Source organism: Ceratotherium simum, chromosome 7, assembly GCF_057802395.1.
Source record: "Ceratotherium simum simum isolate JZ-2026a chromosome 7, ASM5780239v1, whole genome shotgun sequence".
In the NCBI taxonomy this organism is placed as follows: domain Eukaryota; kingdom Metazoa; phylum Chordata; class Mammalia; order Perissodactyla; family Rhinocerotidae; genus Ceratotherium; species Ceratotherium simum.
In genome coordinates this window covers 66,006,137-66,027,434 of record NC_141906.1, presented here as the reverse complement: position 1 = coordinate 66,027,434, position 21,298 = coordinate 66,006,137, and the positions used below count along the sequence as shown (strand labels likewise).

At 39.3% G+C, this 21,298-nt stretch overlaps 1 protein-coding gene across 4 annotated transcripts in view; it reads left to right on the top strand.

Moving 5' to 3' along the window:
* CADM1 (cell adhesion molecule 1) overlaps positions 1–21,298 on the top strand; it is a 319,210-nt gene that overhangs the window by 254,446 nt on the left and 43,466 nt on the right. For all 4 annotated transcript variants that reach the window (XM_004427296.3, XM_087433720.1, XM_087433719.1 and 1 more), the window contains exons 4-6: positions 6,606–6,743; positions 8,791–8,949; positions 21,046–21,145. In XM_004427296.3, the coding sequence (XP_004427353.1) occupies positions 6,606–6,743; positions 8,791–8,949; positions 21,046–21,145 (397 nt within the window). The remainder of the gene's footprint in view (positions 1–6,605; positions 6,744–8,790; positions 8,950–21,045; positions 21,146–21,298) is intronic.

Here is a 21,298-nt window from a genome sequence, read left to right as displayed (position 1 = left end):
GGTACCCCTCTCAGGAGTTGAATGTCTTCACTTATGATCCCCAGGTTGTGACTGTCAGCAAAATCCCAGTAGCCAGGTTTCCATGTCTATATTTTGATATAGTCAGCAGATATTCCTGTATTGAAGGTGGTCTGAATTAGTTACCTTTTAGACAAACGTATACCCCACTGCATAACACCAGTGGATCTAGATTTTTGAAACTGAGTTTTCAAGGACGTACACTATGGCGTGAGGCAAGATCTCTGATTTACACCTTTGGGAAGATGATGAATCAAGGTCTATTTGAGGCGGCAGACTGCAGCTTTTTGGTGTAATGATATGAAGATTAAAGAGGAAAGATAAATATGAAGGACGTTTTTGCTTAGTGTGTGTGAACATGTATGTATTTATGGATGTACATATTGAGCTTCTATCTCATTACTTTATTTAAACACAGCTGTAAAAGGGAAAATATTTTTTTATTCATTAAACTAAAACATATCCCTAACACCTACATATATGTTCTTGATAGGAGGAATACTGATTTTAGAAAGTCATGTTTCAAGTCTGGCCGTACAGTGTCTCATGTGGTCTGTGTTTAGTGCTAGATGGCTTTCAGGTGTACATGTTTGTCTCTAATTGTGGCTTTAATCAGTATTAGACCTGCAGAAATAATAAGCATGAAAGGTTTTGCTGGGATGACTATTTTAGTATTTTGCAGATGTACCAAAATCACAAGCATGCATTTGAAGTTTTCTGTCTGTCTACTTGTGGAGAAGTATTTGAAAACACTGTTGGCCTATGGGAGTAAGTCATTAGCTGCATAACTGACCATCTCCCCATCAACCCACCATTGTTTATGGCATTTCCACAAAAGTGACAGCAATCAAGTGGAATATACTTACAGCGTTTTGAATTTTCAGAATGTTTCACTACATGTACCTTTAAGTGTGAATATCTTTATTTCACAGAAAGAAATGATAATAACAGAGGTGAGCCATCTTGCCCAGGTTACAAAGCACATGGTGAGAATCAAGGATCATAGACTTCGAAACAGACCTTACTATTCTGTCTCACAACCTTGAGTCTTCTAGTCTAGGTTGCTTTCAATAAAATCCTGAATGCTGCTGTTTCAAGATTTTTTCCCTGAAGATTCACATCTTTTGTTTTCAGGAGTATATCTGGGCATTGGCAAGCAGTTACTACCTGTCGGTTTCTGCTGTCTGGTACATTTGTTCTCAGACCCACTGGATTGGGCCCGTTTGACTGAATACACCCAGTGCTTGGGAGTCAGCATGCCAGCACCAGACTTCTGAGAGGCATTTATGCCTGTAATCCTTTTGGAGGTCTGATTATTCTAGAAGTAATAGGTTCCTGCTTGTATTGTATAGAAGCATTAACTTAAATATACTTGAAAGTAATACCGGTAAATGCTCTTTTTGCAGATATTATGCATTCATTTAACATTCTTTCCGTTAAATTTACTCTAGGATTCCTTGATGGAGTAAAATTGTTGTCATCAATGTTTGAGTCTTTCATATTCCAAAATCTGACAATTTCCACTGATACTCATATATTCAAACCTTTTCCCTAAGGTTTAGAGTTTTCAGATATTATAATGAGTGAAGAATGATATATTAGCATCTTCGTTTTTATCTATGATTCTCTCAAAAAGCTCTATATATACTTACACAGCTGTCAAACTTCTTGATAGGTTGAAGATGCTCATTTTAATGCATGTGTCTAATAGTTGTTTGAAGCATTCAGCAAAAATTTCAGTATAATTATAAGACTTCAAGATGGGTATTTTGTTAGTTACTATTATGTTTATTATCTTATCCATGTAAAAACTGAACACTCTCCTATGATATTTTGCATGCATTTGGGTGCCTTTTAGGATATTCACTGCTTCCACTTGTGATGAGTTCCTTTCTTTCTCCAGATCACAGTGTAGGCCTCTCTTTATACTACTATTCATGAGAGGAGTTAAACAAGAAAGAGAACACACTGCTTTAAGACTAATATAGTTACTGATAATAGTAGCTAATATTATTACAGTCCTGTCCTTCTAAGATTAGTGTTCACTCTGAAGATTCCAGGAACAGGAGAGCCTAATTATTTTAAAGGGTCTTAGGATGAGATTTCACGTGCTGATCAGCTTTAAGACTCTTCTTTTGTTGTAATTAACATGACTCATCTTGATACTGCTGATTTTTTTTAAATGTTGTAGGTGTAATGTTTATAATTAGCACTCTTATAGACTTGAGTTTCGCTAAGAAGAACCTTGACATTTCTCTGCTGTTTTCCGGTGTTTCCCTATATGTGATTCTCATTCAGGTTTTCATCTATATGCACCTCCTTAGATATATCTTTGGTTATTTTCATTAATGGCTGCAGGGAGTTTTTACTAAATGTGTCTGTTTAGTGGACCATGTATAAGTATATTCTCTGGTTAGTAGCAATTTTAATTCATTTTTCTTGTAAATGGATTTTTATACTTTACTAACCTCTTTTATATCAGAGTAGACTTGATGAAGTCAAAGGGAAAACAGGGTAGAATTAATAGACCAAAACAAACTCAAAGATTGTCTTGTCCAACCCTCTTTTTTCAGAAAGATAGACTTAAACCACCCCATTTATATTTTCCAAAGCTGTCTTGCTCTAAACAACAACAAAAAACTGATATCAATAAACCATTATGACTCACATTATCAGATTTTATTTTATATTTGTAAACCAAACAGCTCCCACTGTACTTGACTGTTTCTTCTTCTAATCCTAGTAAAGATCAGAAATACTACTCACAGTCTTTTTTTTTTTTTGATTTATTTATTTCTTTATTTTAGTATTTAATTTTGTTTTGGTGCTTATGTAAATAGTGTTGCATTTTTTGTGTGTGTGTGTGAGGATGGCTAGCCTGATCTAACATCCCACGCCAATCCTCCCCTTTTTTCTTGAGGAAGCTTGGCCCTGAACTAACATCCGTGCCCATCTTCCTCTACTTTATATGAGACGCCACCACAGCATGGTTTAACAAGCGGTGCATCAGTGCCCGCCCAGGATCCGAACCTGTGAACCCGGGTCCGCCTAAGTGGAGCATGTGCACTTAACCGCTGCGCCGCCAGGCTGGCCCCTAGTCACAGTCTTAAGAAGACTATTTATAGACTTGGAAAAAATCATTCAACTATTTCTTAGGATGCTCTTCTCAACAATAAACAAATCCTTTATTTTTCTACCCTGGTCATATTTTCCAGACTTTTGAAGTTTTCCACGTTTACCTTAGCCATCAAGATAAAGATGATGTCGGGGCCAGCCCCGGGGCGCAAGCGGTTAAGTGCGCGCACTCTGCTTCGGCGGCCCGGGTTCACAGGTTCAGATCCCGGGCGCGCACGGACGCACCGCTTGTCACACCATGCTGTGGCGGCGTCCCATATAAAGTAGAGGAAGATGGGCACAGAAGTTAGCTCAGAGCCAATCTTCCTCGGCAAAAAAGAGGAGGATCAGCATCAGATGCTAGCTCAGGGCTGAGCTCCCTCACAAAGAAAAAAAAAAAAAGATAAAGATGATGTCAGCTCTTTAGGAAGATAATCCTAGGAACTACAGGAATCACTCTGAAAGGTTAGGGAGCCTTACAATGTATCTGTTGCAATAGAGGAGGAATTAACATGGATGATACCAAACAATAGGTAATCCAGGTACCTATTTGCTGCCAGTCACACGCTCAACCCCAAACAAAATCTAAGAGACATTGGTAAATTTTCCACTGGCCTTATTTATACCTACCTCTTGGCATTTCCTTACTTTGAAACACAGACATTATTGATAATGTAGAAAGAACATGCCATCATCTTTATGGCCATCTCCATCTTTTGGGGAGAATAAATTCTTCCTTCACTAAGAAATACCATGAAGATGAACAGCTGGTGGAGATTACAAGAAGCCTTCATGAGGAGAGCCAGGGTATCTTCGGGTTCAGCATAAAAAAGGAGAGCATGAGGGAAAGATACCCAGGAACACACAGAAAACAAATATCTGACAAACACTACGTTTAAGGCTAAATGCCATTGAGACTTGGCAGTGATATATGCTGGAATGTTTAACAGCTTCTGGATCTGTTCCCATCAAGAAGATTCCCAGGTTACCACAGAGTGACCATCAAGGCTTTCCTCCCAAAGTTATACATGCAAGCTGGAATCTGATCTGCTCCATTCTATAGTATTTTCCAGGAAAGGGAGCTTTGTGTATTACAGTAGCTTTAGCTATTTGCCCTCTTTGCTGTATCTTAAGAGAGCCACCTTCCATGATCAATTTGAGTTTCCTTAAATTGAGTAGTATCGCATCAATTGCATTACTTAATTACATTCTCATTGGGAATCATTGTGTATCAACATCAGAAGTTACCATCATCACTCTTTTTATTTTTGCCTGGACCTTGAAAGAAATTATGATTGTTTGACTTTCATTCCTACATTTGTGAGGAGGATATTCCTAGGTCCTTGACTCCTAAGTTGTTTCCTTTTTATCACCTCTTATTTTGTTCCTCATAGCTCACCAAGATCTTATTTTCTTTAGACTTGGACAATCTTTGACATTTACTCCAACTGTAGCATTTTTTTCAGTATTTCTATTATACTGCACTCAGAATTCAGTAGTATTTGTTGGTCCTAAACATCTAGTCTCTCTGTGTATTCCCTGTCAACTATCTAGGTATGTATAACGAAAATCTATAACCCACCTGATTGCCATCTAGCAAGGATAACTATGTTGAGGAAATGGCTCGCTATAGTCATCCCATTTACTTCTGTCACTGCCTTTCTGTGTCTCTTAAAATGCTAGCAGATGTGCAACTCCAAATTGGTTGTTAGACTATCTCTCTTTGTGCTTATTTTTCCTTAAAATGTGAGCGAGGGCACTTCTTTGCTATGTTTAACTACTCATTTGGGCCATATCACTTTAGAAACATGTCCACTTGAGCAAATGTGTTATTTTTCTTTTACACAGAGAACAAAGAAAAGGCCTGCTTTTGGTCTAATAGTTACACACACACCCCACCACCACCACACATTATCTTGCTGAGGAACATATGCAACAAATCATTTGACTTTTACTTTTCCATCGTTCTCTATAGGAATTTTCAACTGCTTTAATTCAGTGTACAAGTGTTCCTGTGGCCAGAATTTTCCCGTTGGACTAGAACAGTTGGAAATCCCAAATACGTGGTTTAATCCCATAATTTATTGAAGCGGTATCAGAGATTTATTATTCAACTTGATCATCAGGATGGCATGTTTATACATATTTAATTTCTTGTTTCTCTTCTGAGTTGAGAAACTTATTAATCATAAGTCTCAGAACTGTCTGTGCTCATTCGTGGTGGTCAGGGCACACATTCTTAGATTCACTCTGCTGAATTCAGTATTCTTACTGATTTTTATTTCAAGAAGCTTAGTCTTGGGCCGGCTCCGTGGCTTGGCGGTTAAGTGCGCGCGCTCTGATGCTGGCGGCCCGGGTTCGGATCCCGGGCGCGCCCCGAGGCACCACATCTCCGTCCAACCCGAGGCCGAGTCCCGCGTACAGCAACTAGAAGGATGTGAACCTACGACATACAACTATCTACTGGGGCTTTGGGGGGAAAAAATGAATAAATAAAATCTTTAAAAAAAAAAAAAAAAAGAAGCTTAGTCTTGAGCTTATGTGAAGTTTTCACTGTCAACTCAGTTTCATAAAAGATAACGTTAGTGCTTTCTTCATCATCACCATCCTCCTCCAGACTCTTGATTTGGCTCAGCATTTTAGCCCCAAAACGTTTTCTTCTGACCATTTTATTACATGTATGTTTAATATGCTTAGAGAAGGGTGGTTGTAATTCTCATGTATAAATCTACTTGCAAGCACTTAACAGTCTTTTTCACATTTAATTTCTAAAATCTGGATCATTGAATTTCATAATATGGAAAATTACTGAAAATTAACTGGCATTTCCTATATTACTGCGTCTTAATATCCAAAGGATTTTATTGCTACGCTATCCATCAGAGGTCATGATTGTATTCTGGATCTCTATGAATAATTTTAATGGAACTGGTTCTGAGGCACCATTTTTCTGTGTATGTTTATGGTGAGTGATTCTTTTAAGGGACTCCAAGTTTTTGATCTTTGCTGGTTCACTTTGGAATCTTTCATATGAAGATTGAAATCCAAGGGTTGTGTTCAAGGAGAAATATTCCTTTCAGAGACTTGCAGGTAAGGATGATAATCTCAATAGTGTGTACCCTTCTTACATTTATATCTACTTTCTGGTCAATTTTCTAATGACTGACTGATAACTAATCTAATATCTATGTTGTTATAATTTGGTCACTGATAACTTAGGAGTGGGGGACCAGTCATTTTCTAAGATACCTTTAGGAAAGAAATTCTAAATTAAGTGATTTTTCATAATTCATTTTATTTGATTATGACTTTGTATTTCTTCTTTTTTCCCTTCGGTGGCAGTTTGTTTTAAATTCCCATCAGGAGTATCCCTTGTCTCCTTTTTTGATAGCAATGGTGCTAGTTTCTAATGAATAGAAGAATATGTCCAGAAAAGATTCTGTGTTTAAAAAGCACACATGTTTAATTTGTAGTCCCACCACGTAATCTGATGATCGATATCCAGAAAGACACTGCGGTGGAAGGCGAGGAGATTGAAGTCAACTGCACGGCCATGGCCAGCAAACCAGCCACGACTATCAGATGGTTCAAAGGGAACAAGGAGCTGAAAGGTAAGGTGCACACTGCCCTGTACTGTAGTCAGCCTTTGATTCCCACAGGAGTGTACCTTTGTGGAAATAAGGACAAATGCAAAACATGCCCCTGAAACAAAAATATCCATTTAGATATGGTTTATAATCATTTACTAAATGCATCAGAGGCCAAAGCATAACCGCATTTTATTGGCTCTAATTCATATCCCCATTCTGTGGTTTGAGGGTTCCCGGTGATCTCTGTTGCTGGATTTTTACTCAGATGCTCAGAAAGAACTAGACCTGAAACTAGAACTCTTTAGACCAGGAAAAACCACTGTTAGAGGCGTCCTCTGAACGCAGGCTCTCTTTGTTGTACCTTCTGTTCTCATTGCTTTTGCCCCATGACCCTGGGTGGATCAGAACTCCAAATTCTCATCTTATACATTTTTTAAAAAGTCTAACAGTCTTTGCCATGGTGAATTCCAAGTCACCCTAACATCTATTGCACTATCAGCTGTGTTGACTGTGTGCTTTCCTGCAAGGGTGGTTGTGGTAAAGGGACAGGATTTTATCTTAATTGTGAATTTGCAGGCACCACCTTTCTTGTGAAACCTGTGATTCAGTTGCCCATTTTGCCAGCCTGCTCTTTTGCAAAGTTTCCAATTTTGTGATTGCCGCAAAGGCGACTCTTTTAGCCCTGCTCCCATCGCCTCTCCCTTAGTCTAGGCCATCCTATGTTTGATTCCTAGATCCTCAAATATCTGCCACTTTAGCCATTGCATTGACTAAAGGATACAGCCTGTCCCCTATTTGACCCGTTTTTGTCAGTTACCCTAAGTTCCTTGTGCGTGTCCGCGTCCCGATTCTTTCCTTTTCGAGGTTGCCTTGCGAACAGTACCCAGGACTAAGGACTCAGGGGCTGAAGTCCTCTGGTCATTTGACAGAAATGCTAGCAATGTGTCTCAATTTCCTCTAAAATGGGGATATTAATATTACATAGTTTACGTGATTCTTATGAAGATGAAATGAGTGATTATTTGTAAAGCATGTAGCTAGTATCTGGGCTGAGGTAAGTGCTCTGTATGTGCTTGTTAAATAAATAAAGGGTGCCAGGAAGAAAAGAGTAAGTCCTTTTAGAAAGGGGATATAAAAATCTATATCTAGAAACAGATAAATCTATATATAACAGCTTAAGTTTCAGAAAGCTTGTTCTGTTTTTAATCTCCCATTTCCTAGGTATGGTTTTGGAAGGAAGGAGTTTCTCATTTCCCCTCTGCTGTTCTAAGTGAACTGAGCCATTAAATGTGTACCGATAAGTACAAAACATTAAAAGAAAGTTAATGGTGTGCCATGTCCCAAGGAGTGCTGAGTTCAGGAAAGGGGCCGCCTTGGCCTATTCATCCCAGCCGGAAGCCTCCTCCCTCCTTTTCTGGGTGTTCTTGGATGTGTCTCCGTCTGGCCTGGAGCCTGTATCTTACTTTGCTCTACCCACTGCCACTGCATTTTCTGTGGTCTTCCAAAAGTCTCAGAGTTTAAACATTTCGATTACAATTTCAATTATGTACATCCGTTTAGTTACTTTTCCTCTTAATTATTGCTGATGGGGGTAGGCAACGGGAGTTGTTTATGTCTTTACTACTGATTGAATTACTTGGGGATTTGGATCATGTCCTGGAATTTTTAAACCACATGACAGCCTAGAAGATGTTTCAAGTTCAGAAGGTTGTAGGGGTGAAAAGCATTTTTCTTTTTCTCCTCCCAAATGCCCTGAACAGTCAGATGTCAAAATGGTTCAACTTTCAGCTGCCTTTTTGTGGGAGGTTTTAAGATAGAAGAAACATGTAATATATTTAAATAAAAATAGTCTATATTTTATGAGATTGAAATATAAAATACTATCCTGCAAGGTTGGAAAATAGAAAATCATTATTTTATCAATTATCTATCTACCCTCAGATTACCCTTATCCCAGGTGACTTCCATCATCTTTGTTAAAATAGCAATGTTGGGGCAGAGGATATAAAAACAAAGTGATAGAAATTCACTCAGTTCTGGTTCCTTGGTATATTTTATGTCCCCCCAGGCAAATCAGAGGTGGAAGAATGGTCAGACATGTACACTGTGACCAGTCAGCTGATGCTGAAGGTGCACAAGGAGGACGATGGGGTCCCAGTGATCTGTCAGGTGGAGCACCCTGCTGTCACTGGAAACTTGCAGACCCAGCGGTATCTAGAAGTGCAGTGTGAGTACCTGTCTTAGTCCATTTGGGCTGTTATAAGAAACTGCCACAGACTGAGTAGCTTATAAACAACAGAAATTTATTTCTCACAGTTCTGGAGGCTGAGAAGTCCAAGATCAAGGTTTTGGTGAGGGCCGTCTTCCTGGTTCATAGCTGATGCCTTCTTGCTGTGTCCTCACCTGGTGGAAGAGATCTCCCTGAAGCCTCTTTTATAAGGCACTAATCCCATTCGTGAGGGCTCCACCCCCATGACTACGCAACTCCCAAAGGCCCTGCCTCCTAATACCATCACAATGGGCATTTAGGTTTTTTTGTTTGTTTGTTTGTTTTGTTTTGTTTTTTGCTAAGGAAGATTCGCCCTGAGCTAACATCCATTGCCAACCTTCCTCTTTTTCTGCTTGAGGAAGATTAGCTGTGAGCTAACATCTGTGCCAATCTTCCCCTATTTTGTATGGGGGTCGCTGCCTCAGCAGCATGGCTGATGAATAGTAGGTCCATGCCCGGGATCTGAACCCGTGAACCCAGGCCACCGAAGCAGAGCACACAGAACTTAACCACTACGCCACAGGGCCAACCCCCAGCACCAGACATTAGGATTTTAACATAAAAATGGGGACTGAGGCACAAACATTCAAACCATAGCAGTAGCCGAGTATTCTATTCTGAGAGCATAGAGTAGCAGTTGCTTAAAAACACTTCAGAAGCCATTTATTGAATACATATGTTTTTATATGGTATCGATAGAATTTTTATCTTGTTGTCTTGGTAGAAAAATAATCAAAGGATTATTTTACTGAAACACTGCCATATTACAGAATGCCAATGAGGATTTTGAAAATACAGCATTTAATCCAAATGTAAAACTTTAAAATGATTCCAATCTGCTCCAGCATGACTTTGTTAATTTAATTGTGTGAATATTGACTATAATCATTTCTATGCCAATTTCAAAATCTAGGGTAATTCCCCCTTTATTAACCCCATCATAAGTGCTAAATTTTTTTATAGAAGAGATTTTATTCCCATTCTGTATCAGCATTTTGTTTTAAATTACACATTCTCTTCCATTTTTAGCTTAAATTATAGCAATGAATTTAAAAGTGGAACTCTTTGGGATCAGTGCCACAATCTTGATGGCTTCATCAATAAAAGCTAGATTGTGGTGAGTGAGGTTGTCTCCTCACCGTGCCCTGTGGACTAAAGATGGTGTCTTCTACTTGCGTAAAAATATGTTTTCTGCACAAAATCATCCTTGCACCAAAGTTGTGGCCAAGTAGCCAGCGTGTCGCTTTTTATCAAAAGGCTTCTGTAACTTAGCCTCTGAAAAATTCCAGGTGATATTTGAGTAAGCGTAGTGAAAATGTTACAAGAGTTTGGTTGGAAAGGCAATGATTGGGTGTCTGATGAAGGAAAAGCATTACTCTGTTTGAATTCTTCTATTAATTTCCTAGGGTTGCTGTAATAAATTGCCACGAGCTTGGTGGCTCAAAACAAGAGAAATTTATTCTCACAGTTCTGGAGGACTGAAGTCTAAAATCGAGGTGTGGGCAGGGCCGCGTTCCCTCCAAAGGCTCTAAGAGAGGATCCTATCTTGCCTTTTCTGGCTTCTGGTGGCTTGTGGCCGCATTGTTCCAATCTCTGCCTCTGTCTTGACATGGCCTTCTCCTCTTCTCTGTGTGTTTCTTATAAAGACACTTGTCATTGGATTTCGTGCACACCCAGGTAATCCAGAATGGTCACATCTCAAGATGGTTGACTTAATTATGTCTGCTAAGACCCGTTTTCCAAATAAGGCCACATTCACAGGTTCCAGGGGTTAGGAAGTGGGTATATCTTTTGCGGGCCACCATTCAACCCATGACAATCTTTATCACATGTTTACATTGCCTGAGCAAAACAGGGTAGGGAAAGTTATAAAAAATTGCTTCTAGTCAGTTCTCAGCTTTTTGGCTAAAATCAAGTGTAAAAAGTTGCTTCAAAGAAACCATCCCATTCCAACTGTGAGCTTGGCTCAATTTAACATTACATACTGCAGGTTTTTCTTGTTAATTCATTTCATCTCCTTCATTATGTAGCTTCATTATGGGCATCATGCTTATAATTTTCATATCACTAAAACTATTGTGGTATAATGTCCCTATAATGGGAAAACAGAAATGATCAGATATTATCTAAATTGGCAGATAGTAGATTTCTTGTGACTTTGTTAATATGTAATTCATTTAAGCAAACTTAATATCCATTAACTTTCCATGTAGGGGCCCATTAGCTTTAATAATACATTAGTTTCTTTGTGAGACCTGAGTAGATATTCACCCAGTTCCCACCCTTAAACTCGTTTAGTATCTTCTAAGTAGAATATAGCCCCACCCACCTACAAAATTACACTCACTCCCAAGTGCAAAATATTTTAAGCACAACTCCTCCTACCCCTTGGAAGACTTGCTAATAATGATCTTTATAAGCCTTGTCTTCCATCTTCTGTAGATTCAGGTGAGATTTGTCCTTGTAAGAAAAGGAATAAAACTCCATATCTGAATCCATTTTACTTCAATCTTACAAAATACTGCTGGCCCTTAACTGCAGGAAAGTGACTCTAATGCCTTCCAAAAATGAAGAAGCACCTGTTGATCATTTTCAACTCTAGCATGACACCTTTGGATGGGAGACTCTCTGTTCTTTTTGCAACATAAGCCACACAAACATTTTATCTTTGATACTCCGTTTTTTTGGAATGCATATGAGGTAAAAAGTCTTTTTGCATAAGAGAAGGTTAAGAATTACAAGTGTTATATTATTCCAAACGGGAATTCAGAGTCTGGTTTGGCATCTTAAATAAGAGTCTCTGTGCTTGAGAAAGTCACCTGATGGTTCACTACCCTGCATTCCTAGAGCACCTGATGGTTCACTACCCTCCATTCCTAGAGCACTGCTGAGAACTTTGCAGAGTCAGCCAGGAATTCCTTGGTAGCTTCTTCAAACACGATTGGAATTCTCTCCATCATTTCCTACCAGCTTCACTCTCCTTGAGATTAGCAGCTATGCAATAACAAAAAGACTTGTGCCTCAGAGCCTAAGGCACTCAGTCATTGGGCGCTGAAGCTTTATCAGTGCTTAGCCAGTGGTGTTGATGGTTCAACTCCATTCCTCCCATAGGAAACCTCTCTCTGCAGATAAGCAGTACCGTGTCTCAGATGGCCACGAGAAAGGAAGAGACACTTGAATGCATGAGATTCAGTAGCCCATCTGCATGGATGTTGAATTATTTTGGATACCCTGTGAGGTGTAACATTATACCATTATTTTTTAATTGGCCCAAACGCTTAGAGTCAGCAGTTCTTAATCTTTTGGGGATCACTGACCCCTTTAAAAATCCTTGGATAGCTGTAGACCTGGAAAGGATTAACAAAACCACATATTCACCGCATTTTGCTTACAATTTAAGGAGTCCATTTACCCTAAAGAGTCTTCCTAACTTCATTTATTTGAGGACCACTTTCACAAGTTTTACCATATCCACAGGTTACCTGTGACCTTATCTCATTTCGAATTTTTCTTTGTCACTTTATTGCTTTAACCTACCCAAGACCTATATAAAAATATCTATAAAATTTTGAGTTTTATTTGCTATATATTATAATAAACATCACCAGGAATATACAATTATTTTTTTAATGTCCTTTCCTTTGCCACCTAAAGAGATTTTTTATAATATCAATGATAAACATTATCTTATCACCAGGAAATACTGAGCACATCTGTGGACCTCAGATTAAGAATTCCTCTGCTCTGGGTGAATAAGACTACCCCAGGGACCAAGCTAACCTGATCAGATTGGTATTGAGTATATTCACTTGGTTCAGCCCTGGCCCCTTTTGCTACATGAAGGTTTATGGAAACCTCTCTAGTTCATCCAAGATGAGTGGATATTAATCAGGATATGAACAGGGTTAAATGACAGATAATGGATTTGAATTCTGTATAAATTAGATCCTTTAAAAAATATATTTTTTAAAAAGGAAATGAAATAATGAAAACCTATGTTGTGTGCCATTAAATATGTTAATATGACAGGAACAAGGAGGAGGGATAAAATGAAGGAAAGGTTACACTTCTCCCCTTGAAATGGAGTGCTACCATATTGCATAGAAGACAAGGCTTGAGCCTCGACTTGGAATTGCTTCTGTCTTGTGGATTTAAGTCCTAATTAATTGAACACAGAATTTTGCAGTGTTTGTTTGTTAGGACCTTATTTGTGGTACCAGGAGAAATGGTTGTGCCCAATTATGTGAAAAATCAGCCAGATGTGTATGCTGTCATACTTTTAATAATCCTTAAGTTTTTGGTGAGTACAGATATTAATTGTGTAGTATGCATTGAAGTGATTAACATCAATGTAATTTATCATCTGGAGATTTCTGAACATAAATAAATGAGTTGTTTTGTTCAGCAAGGTGTTGACCCCTTCAGAGCTAGTGAATTAAAGTCCCCCCCCCCGCCTTTTTTTTATTATAAATATGAAAGGCACCACGATCAGCCAAGTGTTCAGTTATTTGATTTTCTGGGGCATTAGCCGCTCTTGTTTGTGACATTTCCCTGTTGGGTGCTTGTTTGCAAGCTCATTAATAAGTTTTTCTCATAGGAACGTTGCTGCGAATTAAGAACATACAGTAGGGCTCTCAGTTTTCTAGTTTTCATTCTGAGACTCAGCAAGGATACAGCAGCAGCACGCAGTTAAATGTTTAAAACAGAAAATAATTATGCTCACAAGCTGGAATTCAGACCTCTCTTTCCTTAGATGTTGGACAGAGAACAATTTTGCTTTTTAATGTTCTGAGCTCTATGACCTTAAATTCTTTCTGTGCATTTTTTTCTTTCAAATGTCTGTGTACATAACGGTGCTCAAATTTACAACATGGTTGATTATAGCAGAATGTGATACAATTGCAGCACAGTTAGTGGAGCTTCAGATCTAAGGGAACCAACTCTTGTCAAATGAAAGCCTGTTTAAACAAGAACAGTTCACTGTCTGAGCGTTAAAAGAAAACTGTCTAAATAGCATCAAGGTGGCAACACATAGCGACATAAGCTGGGAATTCAAAGAAAAGCTGTGACCCTCAGTATGGAATTCAGATTGCTCTGCAAAAGGGGAAAGCCTTACTATGGACTGCGGTGAATCTGAAGCTCTTGAATTACTGCTGTGTGTCTTTTGCTTTCCCCCATCATAGCATTGTTCTTTAAAATGCTTTGCAAAAATCCTCATCTTTTGAGGGTTTTATGTGTGTGCATATTTGTAAAAAAAAAAAAAAAAAAATTAAGAGATGAGTTCTGAAAGAGAGAATGAAAACAGAGACTCTAGAAATGGATATTTGAATGCCCTCCCTGCTCTGATTGTCGTCTGACAGCTAATTGTGCACGTGGGCATCATTTTCAAAATGAGTTTTATTGACTCGATGTAGCCGGGTATTTTGTAAATCCATATTCCTGTTCATCCAAGGTCCGAGAAAGGCTAGATTTTTTTTTTTCTTTCATTCCCTCAATTTGGGGGAAATTGGGCATTGAGGAGATGATCAAAACCTGTTCTTTATCTGTGCCAAAATAAATTTCTCCAGTATCGATAGTGCCCTGTGGTGAAGGAGGGAGAAAAGCCTGGAAATTGTAAAATCCTTCTTGTTTGGAGTGGAGGATAAGACATAGTTTCGGAGAGCAGCTCCCACATCACATCTCTCCCCATCAATTGTGTTCCCAGGTTGTGTTCTTCAAAGCATAATAGCTGGTGTTTTCAGATATGGTCTGTTTCTCTCTGATCTCCAGTTTCTTTCTTTAACAGAATATGTTCTTCCTCCCAGTCTTTTCTTTCTTTTATTTTTTTTAAAGCAATGAATTGAGTTTCAGGGAAGTTATTTCAGTATTTGTTATTCCTCATGAGAAATAATCAAGGCATGGAGACTTCCTGATTCAAACTAATGTTTTCGCCTATCATTTTCTGTTAACACAGAGTAGTGGTGGGTCCAAGTTCCTGATATTATTAAGTCTATAGATTGTTAGTGAAGTATTCTGCAGTGCCAAAGGGGACAGGAGGCTGAGTAACCAATATTCAAAAAACAGAGTAAATGTTGGGCCAAATACATTGTCAGCAAGACTTGAAGAACATGACCCTTAAGGGAAGAAAGGCTTTGCCTTCATCCCTGCCTTCTGAAGGCACGCCCTATAGAAAGAGACCTCTTAATAAGGACCCTCTTCCCACATCTCACTGTCTGACCTAACGTATTTAGTAAAGATGTGTCTCTGTGGCTGTGGACATTGAATACTTACATAGTGAAACGAGTCTTCTAATGTGCACTCGTAATGGTTTTTAACTCAAGGTCAAATTTTGATTCCGTGGAAGGTTAAACGGTTGTGAAGCTGGCATCTAAAAATCTAAAAAGAATGGTCAAACAACATCCTTTATGATTTCCCTTAAGATATCACCTTTGAGATACACCAGAAATGCTAAATAAATGTGTAGAGAAGTGGAAGCATGTAAATCAGAACACCTAGGCTGAACCTCAAATTTTGGGAGCTGGATTGACCTTCCGAAAGAAAAATGCAATTATGTTTTGTGATGAGGGCTGTTAATGTGATTAAACAAGGAGGGCATTAGACTGGGGTCACTCTAAAGCCTTGGCAGCCTACATAAGCAAACCAAAACCTAAACTAGAGTCAGTGCACGCCAAGAAAGTGAAACTGAAGCACCACCTATCACAAACAGCCAACTAGCCTTTCCTAAATAAGGCAGCTGCTTAAGCAACAGCCAATCAAACAATTTCCTTGCTTTGCTTTCGAGTCTTCTCTATAGAAACCTTTCCCCTAGCTCTAATCGGTGGAGTGTTTTCAGTTTGGTACTGCCTATTCGAATTGATGTATGCTCAAATAAACTCTTGAAAATCTTAATGTGCCTAGTTTATCTTATAACAAGGCTAAGATGTATTCATGATCTGATTTTTTTTTAATCAGTAGCAGAGCTAGGAGTAGAGGTCCAGTCCTAATATTTCTCTGCTTTCTCATTCATTCATTCATTTGTTAAATATGTATTGAATAGCTACTGTGTGCCAGACACTGGCACTATTCTAGGCACCAGGGATACAAAAACATCAAAAACTTTTCTTCTTACAGAGCTAACATTCTTGTGCAGCAAATCTTGCTGTGAGGATTTTCTTGCCCAGTGTTCGCTTTCAAATTTTGATGTTTTCTCAAAGATATGGAAGAGTGCTATGTGAATGAGTGTGCACCTCATTTAAAAAGCACTGGAAACATAACGTTCTGCTACAACATCACAGAATAAAATTTGATTCTGTTGGGTAAACAGTAATATAATATCCACAAAACTACTTGCAGCAAGAAGAAATTGGATTCTACTTTGGTGATGTGGCACATGCTCTTTGGTCCCACATCAGTCCCACCAGGTTTGACTCATCCCACTCATAATAGCTCAGCCCTCCTCAAGAAGTACAGTCGAAGTGCTCCAATTCATACAACAGATGTAACAGCAAGAGGTCCTTCACCTTGCAAACAAACAAAATAAATGGCAGTGAAAATTATTCATGAATGTATTATGACAATAGAAAGCAAACGTTTTGCAAGATGTTCTCTTTAACTTTTCTGAGAGTTTGGTGTGACTCTGTTCTCTAACCAGTCCCAATAACCTGGTGTTACTAGACATTGCCCTCCTTTAGCGCAAAGCCATCCTCTCCCAACCATTTAGGCAGCCATAGTGTAGGGGCTGATTCTTGCTTTGAGCTCAAACAGCCCCTAATAACTCATAAATCTCAGGTTAATCTTTGCATTGTCACACTCTTCCCACTGCAGTAGTCCTCCATGATTGTCAAAGACTCAATGCTTCCCCAGCTGAATGCACAGGCACTGACCTCAACCCTCTCCCCACCATTCTGACACATCTGGGCCCACGCTGCCCTTAGGTTCTCCCTGGTAGGCCCTGAAATGATGAGCACTTGGTCCACAGGCATCCAGTCCCACTCTACATGGTGTTTCAGAAGATTGGATGAAATCTAAGAAAGGAATGTGAAGAGCCTGTGTCCCAAATGCAGCTGCAGGAGCAGATCTGCATTCAAGCCCTTGGGGCTGGTTGCAGTCAACGTGTCAAAGAACATTTGATGCCCACATTTCTGATTTAGAAATTCTTAGGAAGAGAGAGAAAGGTCAGGAGCTCCTGGGATCATAGGTCTCCTGCCAGGATATCACAGACACCTTCCCACTGACCTCTGCTCTACTCCTCTCTGTACGTGGGAAGGATGACACCAAAAGCAAAAGGAAACTGCGAAATATCTTTTTTTAAATAAAAAATTTTAAAGACCTGGTGTGTTAGCGTTGTGATCTAGAGAGAAGGAGACTCTGCCTTTTCATTTACATAGGAGAGTGGAATACAGGTTACAGAGTCTTGAGTTTCATCTTCTGAAAAGATCATACAATGTGGTGCAAGGTCAGACTGGCATGAAATCAATTGTAATCTGCCAGCAAGCCATTCTAACCTCTTTAAGAGTTTCCTTTTATATATGTTTTTCCCTTTATAGAGAGAGCAAAGCCCATTTAAAGAAAGTCTCATCAAATCAGAATGTCTTTCTGATATTATTTTTTAGTTGGTTGCCACTGTAGTGTGACCTAGAGCCTGCTGATCTTTAACCCTCTGTGCAGCTTTGACTAGTGAACGAATTTTGTCTGCTATAGCAGTCTCGCTAAATGTCTTTTAGGAGGTTTTAGAAAAATGACAGTGTATTATGAAAACCTCAGATCCCTCGACCTAATTGATTGGCTGCTGGTGATGCCATCTCTATAACTGTAATGTTCCATAAGTGCACAGACCTAACTATTTTCCTTATTTTTTATATAGCACTTCCATTTTATAATGACATTAAGCCATTCTGAGCGATGCATTTCTGGACAGTTATTGCACTTGGGTAGAAAGTGTCATCTGGCTTTTAGCCTTGTGCCTTACAACACCAACCAAGGCGTAAAATGATCACCCAGCAAATGTACTGGGCCTTATCTCATTACTTAAAAATAAATCTTGGAGTCTGGTTCTGTTTCAGAAAAGATTTGGTGGGTTATAACGTTTGATTTATGAACATAATTAAAATATAAATGATGAGCTCTGGGCTATTCCATCAGCCATCTGGATTGTTCAGTATTTTGACATCCTCATATTGCAGTCAAGATCTTGCTGGGAAAATTTAACCTCCCTAAGTTCTAGAAGTGCCAGTGGAATCCCAGGGTTTCTAGTCCACCTGTTGAGAATACTTCTTCAGAGCAGAAGAAGGGGAACAGGATTGGTTTTTAAGTTTCCTTCACCAGGGGATGGATCTTGGCACATAGACCCTCTATCTGATTCCTAGGCTGGGCGTGACGATAGCTCAGCTGCCCACGGTCAGATAATATGCCTATAAATACTGCATGTGTCAACAGAGGAGGACATTCTTCTGTATAATACAAGCAAGATGAATGTTTACCTTTTCAGCTAACTGTGGCAGCTGTACCCATAAGTAGATGGTAGATGTTTCTCTAGAAACCTAAAGAATAAATTGGGAAAATCAGTTATCAAAATTGGAGGTATATCTTCTATGGCTTAGTATATGATTTTTTTTTTTTTTTAACGTTAAGTTCCAGGTATGGCAAGTCCTCAGCTTGTTCTTCCTAATTTATGTGAGTAATTGACAACTGGTAAACAGCCATTAGGAACATAAAAAAGCATTTAACTGAAACAAACTCCGTGGTACTGAAAAGGCAGGGTGCATAAATTTTCAACACTTTCTTTAGAGCATGTAAAACCCTTAGTGCACCGTGCTGAAAAATGTACCCTCTCTGTTTGCTTGTAAATTACACAAAGGAAAAAACAATAAAATTTCCACATAAGCCAGCAAGCATTCTACTTCTCCTTAATTAACAGGCAGAAGTCAGCAGTACATGGAAAATGTAGCCCTTCTGTGGATCGGAAATTGACCTATAAGCAAATGTTACATTTTAGCCCAAATTTTGGGCTTTCAACTTAGCCTCACCAAGAATGGTTCATGGGTGAGAATGACAGAAGTCCCCTACCCTGGGTGTTGCATTTTCTGGGTATGAACTGTGAGGGAGCAGGTCTTTTGTTGTCTGTGTTTTCAGTGGCATAAGCTTCTCCCATTAATTTTTCTGTATCTTGTGGTTTTTTTAATAAACTCCACCAGCTAGCTCTGTGTGTGTGTGTGTGGCCATTGTGTGTGTTATACCACCAAAAATAATAGACCCACATATGTCACCCAGTAGTTGTGTTTAGCCTATGATACAGTCTGTAGGTCTCACAGGAGGGTGCCCAGAAGCTCTTGCTTCCGCCCAGCAGCCAGTGCTCATTCATGGTCATCCTGTTTATCCTTTATGCGTATTTCTGCCTTTGCTTAATAACTACCTTCCCAACCAAGTTTTCAGTGTCTGGAAACCCCTATGCCATTTTGCTCTTAAACGTCCCCTTTGCCAACAAGTCCAAGAATAGACCCGTGTTATTTGCAAGGTCAGCTGGAGCTTTCGGGCCTGTTGATTTATGTTTTCTGGCAAGTGACTTAGCTTCTCAGAAAGCGTGACCACTTCACGGTGTGCAATGCACACTGGTGTAGAGGAAGGCCCTCTTAAAGGTTTTGAATGCCACGTGGTTTTCAGAGACATAAGAGAAAGACCTGTGATGGGAACGAGACTATCTAAAGGCATCTCTGGAAAGCAGCCATCCCCAGAGAGGACTCCTTTGTGCAGCGTATTTAGCTGTGGACAGGCTGAGATTGGTTGAGCTCTGCCGTATTTCTCTTTTCTCCCTTATTCCACAGGATGAATGTTAGTGAGCTAACCATGGCTTGTAAAAGGCCAAGGGGCTGTTGTTTAGGTGGTGTGATTGTCTGAGAAAGTAAAGTTATGGAAATTGTTTTGACCTTTCAGCCAACTGATGTCTTGCCCTCTCACATTTATTACTCTTGGATACGTTTCCAAAAATATGCAGTTACAGAGCCATAGAATTAAATGAGAAAACTGATTTAGGGATTAATATCTTGTTAGTTCAGCACAGGAAAAAAACTTCCCAATTCCATTCAGGTTTATTTGTAGATGTATTTGTGTATGTATCTAAGCTCATTTCAACCCCTTCCACATCCCTCCCTATTCCCTGCATCTCCCAGCGTTTCTCTCTCATACCCATACCCCCACAAACTCACAGACACGGTTTTTAAGTAGCTAGTGGAGATAAGAAGACCTACATCACTTAACCTAAGTACTTCACTGCATTTGGAATCTATACTTGGTTTTAATTATGGATTGCCATTGGGAAATGTGGTTTTGAACAGAAATCCCTTCCAACATACATTTCATGGGGATATCTCTTGTTAGCTTATCTCTGTGACCTTGGATGAGCTACTTCATTCTCTGGGTACCACTGTCCTCATCCCTAAAACTGGGCTTATTCCACCACCAATGATGGTTCCTATGATATTAGGTTCTCGGTAACTGTTAGCTTCCTTCCTTCTTATGTGTTTACATTGAGACATTCAAGAGTTCCAGTAGGAGCCACCAAAACCTCCCACTTCTTTATTCTTAAAGCCATTTGAGTGGAATTCACAAGTTTTTCCTTTCCCATTTGAAAACAAGAGCACAGAAGAGGCAAACTTATTAAAATGCAGTGTCACAACATATTGTCATATAGTAATATATGATATATGATAAAATGTATCAATTTTGAGCACCACAAATATCTGTGGCTTCACCTCAGCATGAAGGCAAATGAGTTTCCTTTAGCTTGAGTGAGTTTGGAGATAAACTGCAATGTAACAAAATGTATTTCACAGGAAATGTTTGATGTGGCGCACTTGGCTTATGAATCTCTTATCTATTTGCGGTTCACTCCTTAGAGTTATTAGTCAATTTAATTTGAGCAAATGCCAGGATTACTAACTAATTAGAAGGATGTTACTGAAGGCATGAGGATGGGAATACAGTGACTGCTGGTAATACGGGTTTGTGGCAGCATGCAAGTCTGATTTTGCCTGATGATATCATTTGCTAAACATTCTACTTTGTGTTGTTGTCACACAGATAAGCCTCAAGTGCATATTCAGATGACTTATCCTCTACAAGGCCTAACCCGGGAAGGGGACGCGCTTGAGTTAACGTGTGAAGCCATCGGGAAGCCCCAGTAAGTTCTGAAGGCCGAGGTTGGCAGAGGGTCACGAGCAGTAAATGTCACAACACAGAAATGTGCATTCACAACTCATTGGCCTGTCACCTGTCTCCTGCTGTAAAGGATGGAAGATTTTTCAAAAAATAAAAGATTATTCAGTGAAAGGGG